This window comes from Pelodiscus sinensis, chromosome 1 (genome assembly GCF_049634645.1).
Source record: "Pelodiscus sinensis isolate JC-2024 chromosome 1, ASM4963464v1, whole genome shotgun sequence".
Taxonomy (NCBI): Eukaryota; Metazoa; Chordata; order Testudines; family Trionychidae; genus Pelodiscus; species Pelodiscus sinensis.
The window spans coordinates 265255648-265271078 of NC_134711.1; the positions used below are offsets into that span (position 1 = coordinate 265255648).

The 15431-nt window shown below is 40.1% G+C and overlaps 1 protein-coding gene across 2 annotated transcripts in view; it reads left to right on the plus strand.

Moving 5' to 3' along the window:
- Window positions 1–10217, plus strand: part of OBI1 (ORC ubiquitin ligase 1) — a 40274-nt gene extending 30057 nt beyond the window's left edge. For both annotated transcript variants that reach the window (XM_075918838.1, XM_075918839.1), the window contains exon 6: window positions 7816–10217. In XM_075918838.1, the coding sequence (XP_075774953.1) occupies window positions 7816–9373 (1558 nt within the window). In that variant the 3' untranslated portion in view covers window positions 9374–10217. The remainder of the gene's footprint in view (window positions 1–7815) is intronic.
- The last annotated feature ends 5214 nt before the right edge of the window (window positions 10218–15431 follow it).

Sequence of the window (15431 nt, forward strand, 5' to 3'; positions counted from 1 at the left end):
AATCTCCCTCTCTGGAGATATTTAAGAACAGGTTAGATACACCATCCCTGACAGATGTCTAGACGGAGCTTGGTCCTGCCTTGAGGGTGGGGGGGCTAGACTCGATGGCCTCTCGAGGTCCCTTCCAGTTCTATGATTCTATGATCATTAGGGATTACTTTTATACTATCAACAGTAGGCTGAGAGATACTCCCAAGTATGGTCCTTGCTTCAGACAATAATAATGTATTGCTGCTTTTGGTCACTGGAGCCTATATGCTGCTGTTGCCTATTATCTTTCCTCTGTTCTAATTCTTTTTCCTTCCTGCTTACGGATTCCCAGTAGTCATCTATGCTGATGGAATATCCATGCATGAAAGTTTCCTACTGCAAACTCTCCTTTTGCCAATATACTTCTAATATGCTCTCAGGATGTGAACAGCTAACTAGTTACCAGGTAAGCTTCACCCTTACCAGGTGATGTTTACCGTATAATGGCTAACTGGTTCCCCAGGAGCAACCCCTCATCTCCGCCCCTTCCCTCCCCCCAGCCTGGCTCAAGAGGAGGGTTGCTCCATGCCCCCACTTGGCCAACCCCAGATGGCTGGGGCCAGGAGCTGGCAGCCAGCCCCATGTGGGACTTGAGAGCAAGAATCCCACAGGCTGGGAGCTGCTTCAGCTGGGCTGGAGCGATCCTCCACTTGGGATCCTGCTTAGTCAGTTAACCTAACATTTAACTGGTTAATTTAACATTTAACCAGTTGATGGATTAATCAGGATTTTACATCCCTAAAATGCTCAGCCCCTGCATTGAAGATCCTCCCTAAAAAGTGAACATTCTTATTGTTCAGTTTCAAACCTTGGACATTCCTCTGGGAAACCAAAATTCCTTTTCCCTGTTCTCCAGTCCTCTGACAGCAAATCATTCCATTGCCCAAAAACATTCAGCCAGAGCTGGCGTAGCTTAATCTAATTAATAACAAAACGTGTTCTGTAACCAGCCAGAAGGGTTTCAGGAGTGAGTAAGGAGACTACCCTTGAACAATATTTTGGTCCCATTTTTCACCTTCATGTTTTAAAACGGGTGGGGAACCTTTTTTTGGGTTGGGGCTGCTGACCCACAGAAAAATCAGTCAGGGGCCGCACACAAATGAAAAGGGGGAAAAAAATCCTCACTCATGTGGCCCCCGACTTAGAAGGAGAAAGACACTTCCCACATTCCCCTCTTACACCAGAGCCTAGGAGAGCCCAGGCTATAGATTTTGTGTGGTCCTGCCCGATGAGGGGACTGCAGAAGGATTGGAGTGCCAGCACGGGCTCTGCAATGCTGGGAGAAGCCCCAAGCCTCAGGGACTGGATCCACGCAAGCCGGGCCCGCATCCAGTTCCCAGGCCTTAGGTTCCCCACCCCTGTATTGAAATGTCACTGCACAGGTATTAATGACTGGTCCATGCAGTACACTAACCTTGCTTTCAAGTAGCCTCCATTCCATTTGGTCCTCTGAGGCTCAAAGGAGGTCCTATTCTTTCAAAAGCAGTGTCCCTTTTCCTCTCATTCTGTATATTCCATGTTCATTCTTCTTTCCATTGCAGTCCCCTTGCTTACTTCCTGATACACCCTGTGGGTCATGAGTTCTTCAGCGCCTTCTGCCACCCATATTCTGTATTTTCCCCTCTGGATTCCAGTGCCTCTCTGCATACTTCCCCCCTCCTTTCTGTCCCTTCCTCTCTCCCAGGGGCAGAAGAGGCACTGCTGCTGTCTAGCACTATGGCGATGTAGCCGTCCATCTTTGGGGAGATGGTGCTGCTTCTGAGATGAGGGGGATCATGTTGCGTCTCTTTGTGCCCTGCCTCCAGACCTGCTTCCTGCCACAGTGCAGCTCTTCTCCTCTCTCTCGTGCCCTTCTCGTGCCCCTCTATGGCAAGAGGGCACTTTAGCAGAAAAGCTGTTTCACACAGATAGTTCACAGCAGCCCATTTAAGCCTTTTCTCCTCCCCTCCCCCTTGAACCATGATTCCTTCCACCGACCCCTGCAAAATCTAGGAGCCCACAGGCTTCAGAGGTCCTGATAGCTAGCCCCCGAACAGCTGCTGTGATATTAATAATTCCAGTGTGGTTTAAGTCTATTGTCATGGGCTTTGCAGGGTTTTGTTCCATATGCACCACATCCCCTCCCTCACCCCCACAGGATGTGTGAGATCCGTCTTTAACATGTGTGTATGCTAGATAGCGCTGGGATGAGTTGCTATTTTGATGTTAAATTTCCTGGCTTGTCACTTTGGAAATCAATGCAAAGGCTTGTTTGGTTTAGTAGTTTATTATACCTACGCTGTTATAGAAGTGTAAGCCATCACACATGGAGCTGAGGGTGTAATTCAGCTTCAAGAAATATTATTACTTATGGTGATGTGAGAAGGAAAGCCTCTAAGCTGAGTTTGCTGAGCTGGTAGTTGGAAAACAACACATTTATTGATTTGAAACTGAACAGACTTGATCTGTAGTTCGTGATAGACAATGAGAGATTGAACTGCCTTTAGTTTTACTTTGTCACTTTTCGGAGTAGGAACACACTGCTGAATCTGATTTTTAATTTTAATCTGAGGGGGGGATTGAAGCATAACTTGCAGTTATATCCACACAGAAATGTCAGTTCTTGTTACACATCAGAAATACTCATAGCTGATAACTTTTTTGCAGAGGTAGATGAGGACCTGGATGTTCATTGCTGGCTTTGACTTGAAATGTTTTTATGGATAAAACGTGACTGAGGAGAGGACTTGGGAGACAGAGTGACTATGTATTTCTGTTATGTGGGGCCATGCACATGGGCCTCATTAGGCTGTCAGTCTTCTGTGATTGTTGGAGGTTAAAGGAAGAGATTTAGGAATAAACTACATACAGCCTTTTACAAAAAAAATCTGGTACTAGAGTTGCCAGATGGTTTTGTTGAGCAAAAAAAATCAGGGCTGAAATGGTGTCGTGGCCCCTTTAATTGCTGTGTGTCCTGAGCGGGCTTCCGTCCGCCATGGCACAAGTGCTCCCAGAGCCGGCTGGGGGCTGTGCCAGAGGAAAGTGGCGAGTGCTCCCAAAAAAAAAAGGTGACCACACACCAGTATGTGTACCATTGTCACAAAAAAAGCACTGGTCCTATCTATACACTTGGCATGCTGACTCGGATGTCAAACAGACTGTTTTTGTTTTTATCTTCATATCATAGCTTCCTTCTTAAGATTGGCCAATGAGTGGACAGTCACTAGAACCATATAGAATCCATGGTGGAATTTACTTAAACATTTGAACTCCTATGGTTAGCTGGAGAAGATAAAATAGTATGGAAGCCTTGAAAATTTGGATTTTAATTGAACTTAAGTCTCAAAGAAGGGATGGAAAATTGCTCTGCTACTTTGCTTCATTGCAGATGTAACTATTTGGAAGTAGTCTGTATGATGCTCCATTTTCTAAAACCACAAATTCCCAGATGCATCTCCCTGCAACAATTAACATATTGGCAATGCTGCTTAGTTTTGAATGACACACTTCTTTTTTTTTTTTTTTTTTTTTTCTTGAGGACAGTTCTAAAACTTGCACTTGAGAATACAATGCTTCCTCTTGCTAAGCAAATCTGAAGTTGTCACTAATGCTATTTACATTAAATAAACATATTACATAGTTCTTCCATTAAAAAAATGCCAGGTATGCATATAAAACATGCTTAATTTTTATGTTAAAGTGTCTGTTACAACAGTCTCTGGAAAATTTTGCTTACACTGCATAAGCATTTTAATTTCTCTCTGGTGATTACACTTAGCTTTTAAGCTAATCATGATTTCAGATTGTGTGTGTGTGTGTGTGTGTGTGTGTGTGTGTGTGTGGTGTTTGCCATATCCGATAAGACACTGCATCTACTGTTCTACTTTATACACTGGCCTATACCAAAGTCTTCAGAGGAGGTAAAAATAAATTCAGCAGAGTGCCTCTGGCCTGGGAATCAGGAGAAAATCTTTGTTGATTGTACAATGTTCAGATAACTTACTATAGCATATTTGAAACAAATAGTCCTGTGGCACCTTAGAGACTAACTAAAATATTTAGAATCATGAGCTTTTGTGGGTAAAACCCATTTCATCAGCTGAATTGAAGTGGAAATAACAAAAACCAGGATAGATATGGATATAGATATAGCAGAAGAAGTATCTATCTATTGTAAGTTAAGTTAATGCCTATTACGCCTGCTGGTGTGTAGGGCAGCAACGAAGGTTCTCCACTTTTGTTTTCTTCGGCCATTTTCTCCAGTGTGTCCCAGTTGTAGTTCATTCTCTTCATATCTGCCTCAACAGTACACCGCTATGTTGTCTTGGGCCTCCCACGTTTTCATCGTCCTTCGGGCGTCCAGTGAAGTGCTACCTTTACAATGGCGTCTGCCTCCCTTCTCATCACGTGCCCTATCCATCTCCAGTGTCTTCTCATAATGATAGTGGTCATGTCCTCCTGGTGGCATCCCAGGAGCAGGTCGTGGTTGGAAATTGTTTTCGGCCAAAAGATGTGAAGTATCTTATGAAGGCTGGTTGTGTGAAAGGATGAGAGCTTGGCATGGTCTCACTCTGTCATCCGCCAGCACGCTGAGCCGTATAGTAGTGTTAATATGACACTGCTCTGGTACAGCTTAAGCTTGAAGTGAACACTGTACTATGTAGATCTCCATACATTGTTCAGACCCCAGAGGACATTTCTGGCCTTACTTAGCCTGCTTTGGATGTCATTCTTGGTTCCTCCGTTATGGTGGATGATGCTGCCTAAGTACATTAAGCTGTCTGTGCTGGGTAAGTCTGCATCATCTATCTTGAGAATCATAATCTCTGTTTTCTTCTAGCCAATTCTTAGTCCCACCTGGCATCCAAACGTGCATAGGCATTGTCTTTTCCTGCATATGTTGATGGGTATGGGAAAGCAACTCAAGGTCGTCCGCTAAGTCAGGGTCTTCCAATGTGGAAAAAAGGTGTCCATCTGATACCCCTTGATGCATCTGCTGCTGTTCTCTGCATCACCCAGTCAATCACCATATTGAAGAGTAGTGCAGACATGACACATCCCTGTCTGACCCCAGTCTTCACTTCAAAAGACAGATCGCAATATACCACTCTACCTGTGAAGTTGGTGTAAAAACTCTTAATGAGCTGGACCACTTGTAGAGGGATTCTGTAGTCTCTCAGAATGTGCCAAAGGCTTTCTCTGTGTATGCTGTCAAAAACCTTCTCAGAGTCAACAAAGTTTATGTACAACTGTCTTTGTCACTCTGTGCACTGCTCTATGATGTTTCTCAGGGTGAAAATCTGGTCTATACATCCTCTTCCCTTGTGAAATTCAGCTTGTTCTTTCCTCAGAGACTTATCGACAGCATCTGAGATCCGCTGGATGATGACCTTGGCTAGGATCTTGCTGGGTATGAAGAGAAGGGTGATCCCGCGCCAATTGTTGCAGTCGCTGAGTGCTCCTTTCTTAGGAATCTTGATGATGACTCCTTTGGTCCAGTCCTTGGGTATCTGTTGTCCTTCCCAAATTGCTACAAACAGTGGTTGGAGAATGATGGCTGCAAGTTCTGGGTCTGCTTTAAACAACTCCGCATCCAGGTTGTCAGGTTCTGGAGCTTTGCCATTTTTCAGGGATCTGATGGCTGAACTGATTTGTAAGACTGTCTATTATAAGATCCGTGTTAATTAGGCTAATTAAGTGGGCTAGATGTGTCCCGTACATAGCTTTTGATGTGGAAATGCAGATGTTAATGGTGAGAGAAATTGGCTTTGTAATTTGCCAACCAGTTAATATCTTTGTTCAAGCCCAGGGTAATGGTGTCAAATCTGTAGATGAATTCCAGTTCCACAGCATAACTCAGTAATTGATTAGTGAAATTATTTTGTAGAAGAATGGCTACTTTTAAATAGCATATTTGATTTATTGCTGTTGAGCTTAAAATTAAGGGAGAAAACAAGATCTGTCCTACAAATGTCAACATAAGTATTTAATGGAACATAGTGAACTTTAAATCTAGTCTGTTTAAAAAGTGAATGAAAAGTGGCATGCAGTACTCCACCTATCTGAGTCCCTTGCTATCATAATAGACTTACAATCTGTGTTATTTCTTTTAAAAAAACATTTTCCCTCCCATACTGCTATATATGAAAAACGCACATCCTGGGGAGGAACTGACTAATTATACTGTGGAAAATGGTGAAAGTGACTACAGATAAAATTTAAAAAAATCAGATATTGTGTTTATTTTAGGTTGAAATTATTCCTTATTTACAAAGCAATGCATACCTAAATATGGAATCTTGACTTGTACGGTTTTGTCATTTTGAGCTGTAAATGATGAGATTTGTAAGCCAATGCCATGGGTGGGAAAACCACTGTTTCTTCCCTCTTATAGCACCATTGAAGTTAATGCTGTCTCCAACTTCTTCATGGGTCTAGGCACCCTGATCTTCCATTGGCTTCCATTGTAATTGTTAGTGTATTCCACCTCTGGAAAATCAGTCAGCTATTGTTCAGGGATCACAATTCAAAAATCAAAATCTGACTCAGCCCTTTGCTGGCAACACACTTGTTCCTCTGTAGCAATGCCGCTGGCAGTTTCAGGGATGATATTCACAGGCTAGATATGCACCTGTATTCAGACCTCATGGGCTTGAGAGCTGTGATGAGTAGGGCTGGGAAATGAAAGTTGTGGAGATGGGAAAGAAGTTCCTTGTGGCGCCAAAGAGAACCTTATATGGCGAGTCTCTGTGCCTTGTAATTGTCTGTTTGCACAAGCACTGATTTACTTTCCCTCTTACATAGGGAGAAAAGCAAGTAGCCTGATATAAATAAATGTGATTTTTTTTTTAAGTGGTTGAAGGTTTTTCTCTCCTCATAATATCAGGATTTTAACTTGTTTTTGTTTTGTAAATTGAAAATCTTGTATGGAGCAGGAGATTCCCTCATGCTTAACTATCACAGGCAGGTTAAATTTGGGTAAGGCATATACATGATCTTCCCCAGAGCGTAGGTGATGGTTTCAAGTCTGGGAGGGTGCATGGGGACAACACTGTTTCTTCTGGACCTTTGCAAATGAAAATATTCTCTAGCTAGAAATCCTGCAAACACATTATGTGCAATTCTTGCAATCACAAATGCCATTTTAATTATTTTGTGGATTAGAATATATAAGATTGCCATTACAATGATAAAACCAAGTAGCACTAAGTTAAAGTACATGGAAAGCCCAAGGAGAAACTGTACATCTAAAAGCAATGTAATTTGAAATGGTTCAAATGGGTATTTAAAGCCACCTCTAAGGATTGTTACAATTTCTGAATTTCATATTGGCATTTTTATATTTGACAAGGTGACATTGTGTAAGAAATGTATTGTAAAACACTGCTGTACTGTAGAAAAATGATTGAATGTAAATATTTCAAGATGTGGACCACCGTTCAAATGTTCCCATAAATCTTTGCCATTGTTTTAGGGGATAATTCTTCATGCATATTTGAGTTCAATTGATAGATCCAGCCCCTGGAAGGGTAATCTTCTGCTTGTTATTGCTTTACTGTAACTTTGAGTGGTAGATTTGTTTCATGCATTCACCTCCACCTATGCAATATAATTTTTTTCATTACTAGTCTATAACTGCAATCCTGCATAGGGCTATATTTTTACTTTTGAATTAACATGATGTGTGTTCAAAGCGTTGTCTCTTTTTGAAACTGGTTTAGAAAACTTATTTGAGAATGATTTGAAAAAGGTGAAACAAATAAAATTCTTTCAACTTAATATTTTCTCTCTCCATATTTCTTGCAGGTTTGGTAGGTTTACAGTAGCTGCGCTTCAGTCCAAAGTAGAACAGTGTGAACGTGAAACAAACCGTCTGAAAAAAGCACTGGAAAGAAGTGACAAGTACATAGAAGAACTGGAATGTCAGATTACGCAGATGAAAGGATCGAGTGGAGAAACCCAAAATGTGAGTACTGTTAGTGAGAGAGCACTTTTCACAGATAATAAAGGAAGCGAAAGCAGTGAAGAAGATGTTTCATCATTAGAAACCCAAGAAGAAAGACTAGAGAAAAAGACTCCAACTACCAGCCAAAGTCCCAACAGTCTTGAGCAACTGACAAGTAATGGACTCTTAAATGGTGATGGCGCTTGCTCAAATTCTGCTAGTCAAGACAGTTCAAATGAGCCAGACACACACTGTTGTCCGACAAACAAAGAACTATTTTCAGGGTGTCAGGAAGTTCTCCTGGATATAGCTGCTACAAATATGGATGCCTGCTTAGAACAACAGTGGGATAAAGCTGAGGATTGTGCACCATATAAAGATGAAGAACTTTATGAGCTTCCAGCACCGTGTACACCTTCTTTGTCACTGAGTTGTCTCCAATTGAACACCCCTGATATCAAAGACAGTCCTCTCACAAAACAAGAGAATACAGGGAAGCCTTCTGCCTTTCTAAGGAAACTGGAATTTGATGATTTTTGTGACACTTCAGATGATTGCAACAAAGATTCTCCAGAACATAATACAAGCTCCTGCAACAGCCAGAAGAAGTTGACTTGTTTTACTTCGGCAAAGCCAGTGTTTTGGAATAGCTGCTCAACAAACTATGCTGATAACTTAGATTTTGAAGGTTCAGAGCAAAATGCAATCACTAGTCATTCAGGCGAGCCATCGGCAAAGTCCAGCGATAAGCATGAACTTCTTTTATCTAAAAGATTACATACTATCCGCTCTTCAGAAATGAACCGCACGAGAACATCTAGTGAAGCATCCATGGATGCTGCTTACCTTGATAAAATTTCTGAGTTGGACTCCATGATGTCCGAATCTGACAATAGCAAGAGTCCCTACTACAACTTTAAGACCTCTGACCTTGATAATGCTTCTAAGGCAACACAGTGTTCTGAACTCCTGAATGAATCAGATAAGAAGCTGGAAGAAAGGAACAAACAAAACTGTGTAAAATGCCCTGAGTCAAGTGACCAATTGGTAGATTGGAAACCTGCTACATTTTCAATCCTCTCTCCATCTGAAGTAGACATGAATGAACACTTCCCATTGTTTTCAGGCCGAAATTCAGAAACTAGTGAAATCAAACCTCAGAACTGTTTATTTCAAAGAGAGTTTTCCCAAAATTTTCTTTTCAGTAATTCACAAAGGCTATTTGAAGAACATAAGTTTGGTTCCTCCTTTTTTAAGATGTCATCATCTGAGATGCATAATCTTCACAACCAACTTCAGTCTCCTTGGGCTTCTTCCTTTATTCCTGACAAGAAACAGAAGAGTGTCAATCAGTCGACCAAAAGAAAAATTCAAAGCAGCCTTTCTAATGCTAGTCCCTCAAAAACTACTAAAAACTAACTCCTGTTGAAATTAGTAGTCTTAGTGTGCCAACATGAGAACATTTAAAAGTGCCCAAGCTAACTTGCTTTCTGGTGAGTTCTATGTGACCTGATTCTGTTTCCCTGTGACCAACTGAGATCTGAATGTTCTCTCAGCACCGCAAACTGTTACACTTAGAGAAGAACCATTCTGAGATTTCTTCTTTGACAGAACTGTTTGTTTTGTTTTGTAATTCCTTACTTTTTTTAATTGTCAGGTTATGTGATGTTCTGTTTGCGCAGCAGTTATGTCATTCTTGAATATGACCGATTTTTTAAATGTTCTTGTTAAACCAACCTTTTACATGGGAAATAACTTGCTTTTTAAAGTTTAATTTCCTATGCTACAAGGTAATGGTAACTTTTTGTAACGCTGCTACTGGTAATATTGTTCACTTGCCATAAAACAATGTAAATTCTTGTTGTAAAACTTTGCTTCCAAAGGAAACTGCTGCTGCTGCTTAGACTATTTGCATGGCACTATTCTATACTGAAACTGTAGTTAGAGTGTGTATATATTGTAGCAGACTCTCATTTCAGTGTTTCTACATTTCAGTTAGAAAACATCTCTTCCTTTAACACTGAAAACATGGCATTTTGGGGAGGGTGGGGGAGTTGAGCACAATTTTTAATTTTGTTTCCACAAAGCATTGTTGTCCAGAACATGTTCAGTATGCCTATGTAGACCATAAAAATGGGTTTGTATGCTAATGACTTGTTTACCTAATGTGCACTGAACATTTTACATTAATACTGTACTGTTTTACATTAATACTGCATGCTTTTCTATGTGAATTGAATAAAAGATGTCATAAGCACTGTAATCTTTGATGTTGCCTCAAATATTGAACTAGCACAAGAAGAAATGGGAGAGTTTTTGTTTCTTTATATATATAAAATTTTGAAAATTGTATAAAACTTTTGTAAGATGTAGGTTACAATTTTTGAATAAATTCACATTATCTTCCCCCTCCCTATTAGATGTATTGCCATTCTCGTGTTCATATCAGTGCATTTGATGAAAATGGGTTTCAGCCTTTTTGGAGGTGACTTTTCCATTAAGTATTGAATAGGTCAACATGATCTAATGGACTGCTACGGATAAGTATCAGAAAATTAGACGTGTTTTTCTGTATCCTCAAAAACAACAAGGAACCCTTTGGCACCTTAAAGACTAGCAGATTTATGTAAGCATAAGATTTCATAGGCAAAACCCCACCTTGTCAGCGTTTGTAAGGTGCCACAGGACTTCTTGTTGTTTCTTCTACAAAAAGAAGCCCCAATTATGCAGCAGCAAAGCAAGTTTAGTATCTTTGCATTATGGTGTACTCTGTGTTCAAAAATTAAATATTCTTTTTAACTTAGATGTGAAAATTGTATAAAACTTTTGTAAGATGTAGGTTACAATTTTTGAATAAATTCACATTATCTTCCCCCTCCCTATTAGATGTATTGCCATTCTCGTGTTCATATCAGTGCATTTGATGGAAATGGGTTTCAGCCTTTTTGGAGGTGACTTTTCCATTAAGTATTGAATAGGTCAACATGATCTAATGGACTGCTACGGATAAGTATCAGAAAATTAGACGTGTTTTTCTGTATCCTCAAAAACAACAAGGAACCCTTTGGCACCTTAAAGACTAGCAGATGTATGTAAGCATAAGCTTTCATAGGCAAAACCCTACCTTGTCAGCGTTTGTAAGGTGCCACAGGACTTCTTGTTGTTTCTTCTACAAAAAGAAGCCCCAATTATGCAGCAGCAAAGCAAGATTAGTATCTTTGCATTATGGTGTACTCTGTGTTCAAAAATTAAATATTCTTTTTAACTTAGATGTGAAATTTGTCATTCTAAATGGACTCCATGATGGCATTTCTCACAAATAGGCAGATCATGTCTATTGATGTCTTGAGGACAAAAAATCCATGAACTGCCATTAGCCCACCTTTAGTAGAGTGATATACAGCTGGAAACTCTGTGGACTAACACTTTAATAAAAATATATATGTAGTTCTGTCAACAATTGGACCTGGAATATATTTTGCATTTTCTATGTGTATGTTTAGAACAAGTGTTACTTTACTTTGGTACAAATGTCTGTTCCAAAATAATCACCAATGTCCCAAACACAGCCATCCCAGCTATGGCTACAAGCCTCCGTACTAGATGATAACCTATTCCTTAGCACCTCCTACTTTAGCTGATGTTGGTTCAATCTTGCAAGAAAATGAATGTTTGTCACTGTACATGCTTAGTTTATATTTATCAGAAGTCAAGGGGCCGTCCTATTCTGGACATTAATTCTAGTTATTCTTAATTATTTAAATCATAGGATTATTTCATGTTAGCACTTCTTTCCGAGTCTGTACTTACCTTTTTTGTTTAATTTACCATTACACTGATAGTAAATCATGCAAGAACACATGCAGTTGCCAAATGCTGGGAGTAATTTTTATTTTGGTCCTTTGTAGTTTTGTGGCCAAGCTCTGGGTCTTTGAAATGTAAATTATGCATGTTTTATACTTCATACGCATTCAGTTTGTTTTACACTATGTCGCTTTAAATTTCATTAGTAGGGTTTAGTGACAACATAATGACTGCTGGTGTCTTATTTAATATCAAGTCAGAATATATGAAAATATATATTTGGGTAATCCTGGAGGTTTTTTTTTTTTTAGAAGCATTTTTATGTTTCACTTTAGTTGTGCAAATGGAAAAGAGTTAAGAACTTAATAAAAAAGTGGTAAATGGGCACAGGATTAAACTTGTGTCCCTTTCTTCCCTTCTCTAGCTCTGCCTGGTACACTCTGCAAACTGTTAACTTTTAAGTAGCCACAGGGTAGGACTGCACTGCAATTAAACTTCCACTGCTGAGCTCTGTTTAATGGTGATGTAGATGTTTGGATTCAGGCTGAAACCTGGGCTCAGCCTGTCGTTTTCACCAATAGTCATTGGTCTAATAAAAGATATTACCTCACCCACCATGTCTGTGGAGAACACCTAATAGCATCAAGATGCTATATCAGTAAATAGTAAGAAGTAAGTCACTCATTTGGTTTATGGTTTACAGAAATGATTGGTGAAATATACAGCCTCTATGTTCTCTCTCATACACTTTTCAGTAGTAAAAAATAATAGTCTTAGGTTTTTGTGTTCTTCAGGCTTTTTATTGTTGCATTAATCTAATTTCTGGCTGTATTTCAAGTTTCACAAATACATATATTTAAAGACAAGGGAGTTTTGGTTAAACTGTTCTTGCATAATAGTTATTTATAACATGGAGACTTCATCTGTTTCATAAGATATAATATAAACTAAATGGATACAGGCTTTGATCTCACAATGACAAGATAGAGGGTCTGAAACTGACTGGGAAAATACTGTTCTTTTCAAGTTCTACAAAATTTTTAGTCAATCTAGGGCAAGCTTCCTTAAACTCTTTAATTCGGCAGTGTGCAATGGCAGTCAGTACATAGAAAGTATATTTGTAAAATAACTGCCTATTTGGGCTGCCTTATTGCACAGGACATCATGTAACTATGAAATGTTAAATGGCAGTGATGGAAATAAAATGTTCCCTTTTCTCTTTGTGGCAATATGGTCTTCAGTGAAGAAATGGCCAGAGATCATCATTAGAACCCAATCCTCTTCCTAATCACTACAAGGAGCAACCTATTTCCTCACTATCTTTTCAAAACTGACTGTGACTTATACCATAAGGGAACCTGGTTCTGCTGCAACTCCTCACTAATTCAAGCTGGCCATTGACTCATGCAATTAACTGCTTGCAGCAGTGATGCAGACTGAGGCAGAGGAGCCGCATGTGGCTCTCTACACAGCAGGGCAAAAGTCAAATTAAGCTATGCAACTTGAGCTACGCCAATTGCGTAGCTTAAGTCGAAATAGCTTATTTTCAGCTTTTGGTGCTGTCTACACAGCAGGAAGTCAGAGGAAGAACACTCTTCCTTCCACTTCCCTTACTCCTCGTAAAATCAGGGTTACAGGAGTCAGAGTAAGAAGTCCTCCAGCTTGACACTATTTCTAAATAATGGATTGCAGTGTAGCTGTGCTCTTTGTTATTTGGGAATAACGTTAGTTATTCCCAAATAACACTGCTGTATGCATGTATCCTAACAGGTCTCCTGTGGCTCATTGCAGCATGTAATAGTAAAAATGGTGTGATTTTAATTAACTAACTTCACTTATTAACCAGTTACAATGCTTTTCTATGTTAACCAATTATCAATATACAGTTATTAACTTATTTGCTGTGAGAATTTATATATGCGCGCGCGCACACACTAAATATTTTATTTCCCTTGTCATACTGTTTAAATGAAACAACAGATTTACATTACTGTGGCTCTTCTGGCTAATGTAAATTGTGAATTTAGCTCTTGCACCACTGAGGCCTCAGTATCACTGGCTTACACCAGGAGTTGGGAACCTCCACTACACCAGCCCCATGTGATTCATCAGAGATAACAGTTGGTTGATCTGAGTGTAACTGGGGCACAAAGCCCCACAGCTCCTAGTGGCTGCGGTTTGCAGCTCGCAGCCAACGGGAGCAGTGGGAAGTGGTGCAGGTAGGGCCACTCTTCACACAGCTTCTATTGCCTGGGAGCAATGAACTGGCCAATAAGAGCTGCAGGCTTCTGTGCCTCCAGTCAGGTAAACAAACCATCTGGCTGCCTGTCAGCAATTAAGCCCAATGAACCATGTGTGATTGTACCCCACCCCAGCTTAGGCTACGTCATGCTATTGAGGAAAGTTCTCTCCCAAGTTACTTTTTGATAGTAGTGTTTAATTTTTCTTCAAGTGTTTGGCTTATAAAATATACAAGTATTTTGACTGGTACAAATTGGTAAAGAATGGCTGGTGTTGGTGGTAGATGAGAGTTGCCCAACCTGCTGCTGCAGTTATTGGGTTAAAAGTGCAGGCTTCCAATATCTGCAGTATTCCCCAAAGCTCTCTGGAACACCTCTTGGTGAAGCCCAGCCCAGTGTGATGTGTTAGAAACTTGGTGACTTAAACTCATGCAGGACTGTGACATCCATGTGAAAAAAAACCCCAGAACTTCAAGGGCCAAGTTCTAATTCTCTCCTTCTCTTGGCCTACCTATTGTGATAGGCCTGTGCAGAAGAGTACACAGATATACAGTAAAAGTGATGCAATTCAGACACCTGACTTAATAAACTGTAGTTTTTCTGTCCACTTTTCTGGTGCTTGTATCAAGCCTTTCACCTGAATACATTTTATAGCTTTTCAGATAGAGTTTTAGCAAAGGAAGGGAGCTAGCAGCTACCTGTGCCAGACAGTGGGTGGTGTAGGATGGGGAAGAGGAGAGGGAGCTGATGAGAGAAAACAACCCCAGAGAAGCAAATGAAGTTTCTTGGAATTATTTTCAGGATTCTGGTATTTGCTACTTTAACAGGGTCTCTTGAATACGTCTACACTGCTGCTGCTGTCAACCTTCCAGGGTTCGAATTAGGGGTCGAGTTAAGACTGCTAATTCGAAGTGAGAGTTGCACTCCAGTTGATGTCAGTAAGCCTGCTTTCACAAGGAGTAAGGGAAGTCAAAGGCAGAGTGTTCTTGCTTTGACTTCCTGCAGTGCAGACAGCGCCAAAAGCTGAATTAAGCTACTTTGATTTCAGCTACACAATTAACGTGGCTGAAATAGCAAATCTTAATTTAACTTTATTCTGCAGTTATAAAGTTAAAAAGTCAAATTAAGTGATGCAACGTTAGCTACCTCAATTGCATAGCTGAAATCAAAATAGCTTAATTTGGGTTTTGATGCTGTCTACACTGCAAGAAGTCAAGCAAGAACACTCTTCCTTTGGCTTCTCTTACTCCTTGTGAAAGTAGGATTACTGTCAGAGTAAAAAATCCTCCCTCTGGACATTATTTCAAAATCAAGGCTTGTAGTGTAAATGCACTCTTTACTTGGGAATAACTTCAGTTATTCAAAAATAATGCTGCTGTGTAGACATCCTCCCTCTGGACATTATTTCAAAATAAAAAAATATCCATTTGTAG